The 7,288-nt window shown below is 33.8% G+C and overlaps 2 protein-coding genes across 2 annotated transcripts in view; one reads left to right on the top strand and one right to left on the bottom strand.

The window, feature by feature from the left end:
• Window positions 1-233: 233 nt before the first annotated feature.
• On the top strand, window positions 234-527 carry HELRODRAFT_78474 (hypothetical protein; the record flags this gene model as incomplete). Its single annotated transcript, XM_009018668.1, has 1 exon — window positions 234-527. A coding segment is annotated over one exon (294 nt), but the record flags the coding sequence as incomplete, so codon positions are not given.
• Window positions 528-4,528: 4,001 nt separating this feature from the next.
• Window positions 4,529-7,288, bottom strand: part of HELRODRAFT_171989 (hypothetical protein) — a gene marked incomplete at both ends in the record, with an annotated part of 15,140 nt that continues 12,380 nt past the window's right edge. The window contains 3 exons of the mRNA XM_009018667.1: window positions 4,529-5,077; window positions 5,362-5,822; window positions 5,998-6,664. Of these exons, the coding sequence (XP_009016915.1) occupies window positions 4,529-5,077; window positions 5,362-5,822; window positions 5,998-6,664 (1,677 nt within the window). The remainder of the gene's footprint in view (window positions 5,078-5,361; window positions 5,823-5,997; window positions 6,665-7,288) is intronic.

Here is a 7,288-nt window from a genome sequence, read left to right as displayed (position 1 = left end):
TGAATACTGTTAACACATTGAAAACAATTCGGCTTTTAAACCGTCACAGGAGCTTGTAGAAGTTTGCAAAAGTATAACCTCTCGCAAAACGTCAGAGGAAAATGTGTGACTTTTATATTCAACAGTTGCTTTCAAGAAACGAGGGAAAGAGATGGATGTGACCATGACAAAAGTAACGCTTACTTCATTTTCATCACACTAATCAATGTTACATTGTCTATGTATGTTCCGTATCAGCTTATATCAGTGAAACTTTTAAAAAGTTACGCTTCGAAGTTGACATTTATGAAGATTTGACAACTTCTGAATTAGAAAATGTTCTGTTGAAGTATCAAAGAATGGACCACAGTTATTATGGTGCTTTCGTCTGTTGTATATCTAGTCACGGATTATACGGAGACATAGTAACAAAAGATGGTTTGATACCAATTTTAAAAATTACCGATTTTTTCTCAGACTCTGCCTGCCCTTCGCTTAAGAAAAAGCCGAAAATGTTCTTCATCCAATGTTGCCAAAAAGGTTGTTGAATAGGGACGGTGCTGGTTGAACGTGGCTTAGAAATAAGTTCAATTAAATGAATTATTGTTTTTCAGACCAGCCAAATTTGAAACAGCAGATGATAGATCCGTCTCGGCCGCCGGAAAACATGAATCATTTGAGTGGCCTCGTTTCATCATTCTTGAATTTGTCTGAAGTCGACAACTCCAACCCAATATTGCACTCAAAACTAGTTTGCCTTATACAAGGCCAGTGTACCTATTTTAGTTAACATTTTATTGTTGATGATTTTAAAAAAGCTAAATAAAAATGAAAATGTTGCTTAGATGAGAGAAACGAGAAAATAACTCAAATAATTCGCTACGAAAGTTTGATCAAAAGTGCGCTGACGCCAAGTCATCCTAATTTTCTGATGTCCTTTTCGTGTCTACCGTCAAAAAGTTCATACAGATCTAAAAAGAAGGGAAGCATATACTTCTTGGCACTAAAGGAATGTCTGAAAGAAAATGAAAACATCAACGAGTGTCTGATCAATGTCACTCGTAGAGTTAACTCGATCATGAAGAAGTTATCAGAGAAAACTGTAAAAAATGATCAAACAGATGAAAGGGTTGATATCAGCCAGGAACCTTTCTTCATATCTTCTGGATTAAACAAGTTGATTTACTTTGAATAAGGAGGTAAATTATTTTACAGAAGTTATTTAAACTTGTAATAACAATTAAATTTGTACAATCACAAATATCTAAGGTTTTGTGTAATTAATTGTAGATTCAACAAGCGTCTGTTGTGCAAATGTACTCCGATCCGTGATTGGATGATATAGGTACATGGATTGGATTTCTAAAACTCTTTCAATCAAGATCTTAATGTCTAATATTTTTAAAACTCTTCATAGATATTTTCACTTTAGTTTATGATTTTTGATGATACATTTTGCAGTTTTAACAAAATAAAATTGAATTGTAAGTACAAAACAAAAGTGATGTGTGTGTCATACAATGTACTTAAGAACAATACTATGGTATACCATGTATTTGTACGGGTATAGATATATGACAGGTACGGGTAACATTTAGCCAGTCAGCAGTATCTCCAATTTTTTCAGACAGGCCATTTAGTAGAGCCACAATTTCATTGAAATTAGATTCACTTTTTTCATTGCGATTAGTTCAACTTTTTAAAATAAATATAAAATCCATCTAATCATGGGTCTAATTTCTAATTTTCGCCTAACTTTGGCTATTTTTAAGCCGGATGTCGTGGCCAATCCGGTGGTTGTTCAGGTTTGTTGTTGTATTGTATTGTATTTCATTATTTTTAAAATTTTATTTTTTATAAATTTAAAAAAAACATAGTCAATAGTGAATTACAATTAGTGAATTAGTTGTTTAATTAATTAACGTAACACATTAATTAACTAATTAAAAAATTAAAATCTAAATTATTCAAAAACTTAAAATAGAGACTTTTTTAGTTTAGCTTTTAGCGGTTATCTAGTGATTAGTCTTGCCTAGCCAGATTAGCACTTTACTTTTCTTCTTATGTCATCCACTTATTAAATTAAATATTAAATTAATAACCTATTCACTTATTATCTTATTTTTTGTTAACAGTTAATCTCGAAATTTTAGTAAGATTATAAAAGTTAATATGTTAATTTAATTGCTTTAAAATACATTTGCATTTTTTAGGAAATTAAAGACATCATAGTGAAGAGAGGGTTTTTGATTGTCGCTAGTAAGTTCATCTATCCCTCCAGAGATTTAACAAGGAAATTTTATCTACTCCACAAAGGTACTAATATTATTATTATTTATTATTATTAAGCATTAATATTAGTATTGTTTATGAAGCCATTCATTTATAAATTTTCTAAATAGGAATTAATAACATCTTGTCTTTTTTTTTCTTCACGATAGATAAATTTTTCTATGCCCGACTGGTCAATTACATGTCTTGGTCAAGTGCTGCCATTTTTGGATAATAATAATAATAATAGTTTCATTTATTATAGATAAAGTATTATTAATAATAATTATAATAATTATTATTATTTTCTTTATTATAGTGGTCCAATCATGCCCTTGGTACTGTACAGAGATGATTGCATAATAAAGTGGAGAGAACTAATGGGTCCGACCAAAGTATTCAAGTACTGCCATTGTACAGTACTGTATGGTATGATGGTGTACAGTGGAGTACTACTAATGTACTATACTACTGGGTGGTGTAATTGTTAAAGGCGCCTGGCCCTGCTGCTCTGAAGTGAACCTGGTTTAAATGCAAAGAGATCCCTGTCAGTCTGTCTATATGATGAGCAGTATTCTGGCGTGTTCACACAAACACACACACATACACACACACACACACAAACAAACGGTCTATTTTTTTTGAAATTCATCACAGAACAATATATGACCAACCTGAAACAATAAGAGGCATGTATGGCCTGACAGATACTAGAAACTCGACGCATGGTTCAGGTAAATTATTGTTACAACTATCCAACAATTTACTTTAAGGTAGTAGCTAAGTGGTTAGAATACCGGGTTTAAGTGTTTCACTGAACTGGTTCGAACACATGAGGAGCCATGCTTATTATATATTCTATTTTATGATGTTTTACGTTTGTGTTGTTGATCTGAAATGATGATACCTCAATCAAATTAGTTTTACCATTCACAATGATGATTATTATAGATAACTATTTATTTTTCCAGATTCAGCAGAAACAGCCGTGGATGAGATAAAATTTTTCTTTCCGTCATTCGATCCTCATAGGTGGCTGGCCTCTGACGAGAGGTGTTCATTTGATAGTGGGGGAGTGGAATTTGATGACCATCAGTTTTGTCATCACGTCAGAAAAACTACTTGATCATTCATTCATTCGTTTGTTCGTTCGTTCATTTATTCATTCATTCGTTCATTCATCCGTTCGTTCATTTTTGTTTTTTGTTGAAACGAAGTAGTCAGTTGATTTAAGAATTGTATATATATATATATATATATATATATATATATAATATATATATATATGATTTCGTCAGATGTTTCAGAAAAAATTCTTTTTCTGTTTTAATTTTATTTCTAAACTAACCGAACATAAAAATGTCGTTGAAATATCGCCAGAAACCTAAGATAAACATCAATTTAATCTGGGTATCAATCCTTAAACAGAATATCTCTCAACACACGAACCAACTTGCTTCTGTAGCAGTAGCAACAATCTCCAGCCAATATAACACGTGGTTCCTCTTTGGAACCTTCTGACACACCCTGCGATAGAGACGTTATTAAAAAAGTAATTTAGTTTGATTTCGCATGAAACTTTTTTAAGATCAGTTTTGATTTGCAATTGCTTTTTGTACTGTATTGAGAAGCTTTATATAATACATAAAAATGATCAATGCGAAATACCTTTTTATTACGATTGCTAGTTTTCTTCCTTTTGTCAATTGCATCTTTCATTCCTTCTTTCAATCCATCCACTCTTTCGTTCTTTCCATCAACTTTCCCTTTCAATCCATCTTCACGCTCATTTCTTTCTCCAGAGGCTTTCATTGTAACTGCCATATCTAACGCTCTAGCACGGCAATATATGAGTGTGTATGTGTACATATATATACAAACATACACATACAAACATCATACGAACAAATATACATATATATATATACATACAGACAAACATACATACATACATACAAAATAAGATACAAACTTATTTTGCATCTCGGCGACCACACTCATAAGCTTAACCAGGCATCCACTTTTGAACAATATTTTACTATTATTGTTATTATTGTTGTTGTAATTATTATTATTATTCCTAATCTTCATCATGTACATTAGGACGCAGCATTGATTGCCTATTAAAAAAATTATTTTATTTTTCTTTCATAATATTATTATGATAATTATAACAATAATAATTATAGTAATAATAATTAATAATAGTAATAATAATAATTATTATTATTAACAAGTATAATAATAACAATAATTATTATTATTATTAATTTTATTCTCACGTAAAAAATAAAAACACGAGGGGTAAACCTTGGTTATCGAGATTCATGAAAGGAGGACTATACCAAGTAAACATCAAATACTCGCCATCATCATGATCATCATCATAGTTATCGCCAACATCATCATCGTCGTCGTGATCGTTATCAGCAGCGGTAGCCTCGTCGTCGTCGTCGGTTAATATTTTCATCACAGGATCGTGGTTATAATTATTGTCATTATAAATATTTTCTTTGTTGGTTTTTGACGGATTTGATTGGCCATTATTATTATTATTATTATTATTATTATTATTATTATTATTATTATCAACATCGTCATCGTCGTTAAGATTGTTTTGCTGTCTGTACTGCCGTATGATGCTGTTCAGGGTCTCATCCATTCTAATCCCCAACATCATCGTCAGTCTATCCACTATTACTTGTTCCTGGCAACAAGTCTGTTTATTATTATTATTATTGTTGTTGTTGTTTTTGTTGTTGTTGTTATTGTTCTGGTGGATTGTACGAAAAAGTTTCGTTGGAATGAGACTCGCTCTATGGATGTCCTGTCGAAGTTTTGAATTCATCTACATTATCGTCTACGTCATGATAATAGTAATAATAATAATAACAATAATGATGATGACGATGATGATAATAATAGTAGCAATAATAATCATCATCGTCGTCTTCATCGTTATCATCATCAGTGATGACTGATGATGACAACACCACCATCGTCGTCGTCGTCATTATCTTCGCCATTATCACCATCAGCAGCACAATCGAAATCATCATCAAAATCATCATATCATCTTTATCTTATCCTCATCACCATCGTCGTCATTACCTGATAAACGCTTGATTGACTGACGAGAAATTGATTGAGTGATAAGAGCTTACTCATCCAGACGTCGCTAAACACCATGCTACCGATCGGTAGTTTCGTTGGTTTCCAGGCAATCGCAGCTGCTGTTGTTGTTGCTGCTACTGTTGCTGCTGCAGCTGCTGTTGATGACGTCATTGTTGACGTTTTTGATGTCATCATTGTCGTTGCGGTTTTTAGTATGGCTGGCTGTTTACATATTGATTCCCTGTCTTCGAATGTGAAGTAATTTGTGACTGTTTTGTTTTCTTGAATATTTGTCCTGTTGTTGTTATTATTATTATTACTGTTGTTGTTGTAATTTTTGTTGTTTTTATTATTATTATTGTTGTTGTTGTCGTCGAAGTTTTTGACGGGGTTATTGGATGACGTCACGTTGATGAGATGTCTGCTGTTGAAGAGATGCATCAGCGTTGAGTGGTATTCTGTACGTTTGTAAGTGTGTTTGTGTATGTGTGTGTGTGTTTGTATTTTTTTTTCTGTGTGTGTGTGTGTGCGTGTGTGTGTACAATGACTACATAATCGTCGTCATCATCATCATCATCACCACTATCATCATCATCATCAGCGCAGCAGCAGCAGCAACAACAACATCATCACCATCATCAAAATCACCAAAAATATTTTTCCATGTAAGCATGGATTGATGTCGGCGAAGTTGCCGTTTGAATTGCGTCACAATAGCAGCAGTACTAGAATCGTTGTTGTTGTTGTCGTTGTTGTTGTTGTCGTTGTTGTTGTTGTTGTTGTCGTTGTTGTTGTTGTTGCTGCTGTCATTGACGATGACGTCATCGTCTTCCATTTTGTTGTTGTCGTCGTTGATGTTTTCAATAATGCCTCCTACGATATCCATGGCCACAAAACACGGCAAGGTTGAGGAACTCGTTGTTTCAGTTAAGGTTTCCGTGTAATGAGGCTCCTCACCGAGCATGGCTTTGTTGGCCCGGTGGTGTTTGTAGTTGTATAGCAGGAGGGCTTTTAAGCATTTGAGGCGAGCTTTGTTGTACATATTTGCGTCTGCGTTGTTGTTGTTGTTGGTGTTGTAGTTGTTGTAGTTGTTGGTGTAGTTGTTGTAGTTGTTGGTGGTGTTGTTGTTGTTATTGTTGTTGTTGTTTTTGTTGTTGTTGTTAGTCTGTTCGTCAGAGACAATGACATTATCCATGCCGTAGTTGTCGCTGTCACTATTCGTGACGTCATCGGCTTTAGTTTTTACTTCGGTGGTTTTATTGAAAGGGGCTTTGAAGTTTTTTTCGCTATTTTTGGATCCCTAAAAATTATCATCATCACCATCGTCGTCATCATCATCGTCGTCGTCGTTATCACCATCATCATCGTCATCATCTTCATCATCGTCTTCACTATCATCATCTTCATCATCATCGTCATCATCATCATCATCGTCATCATCTTCATCATAGTCATCATAGTCATCATCGTCGTCGTCGTCATCATCGTCATCATCAATACTAACCACGTGATAGTCGGCACAAACATGTGATGCGCCAAACATAATGAAAGCTAATTCACTGAAGATCCTCATAGTAAATCTGTTTCAGTAGTAGCAGTAGTAGTAGCAGCAGTAGCAGCAGCAGTAGTAGTAGTAGTAGTAGCAGTAATAGTAGTGGTAGTGGTAGTAGTAGTAGTAGTAGAAGCAGTAGTGGTAGTAGTAATAGTAGTGGTAGTGGTAGTAGTAGTAGTAGTAGTAGTAGTAGTAGTAGTAGTAGTAGTAGTAGTAGTAGTAGTAGAAGCAGTAGTGGTAGTAGCAGTAGAACTAGTAGTAGTAGTAGTAGTAGTAGTAGTAGTGGTGGTGGTGGTAGTAGTAGTAGTAGCTAGATGATAATAAATAACACCAACAACGACAACATGACATACAACATCAACAACAACAAAC

The sequence above is a fragment of the Helobdella robusta genome, assembly GCF_000326865.2.
Source record: "Helobdella robusta unplaced genomic scaffold HELROscaffold_22, whole genome shotgun sequence".
NCBI lineage: Eukaryota > Metazoa > Annelida > Clitellata > Rhynchobdellida > Glossiphoniidae > Helobdella > Helobdella robusta.
The sequence above is the reverse complement of the archived record's forward strand: the minus strand, read 5'-3'. Positions and strand labels throughout refer to the sequence as shown.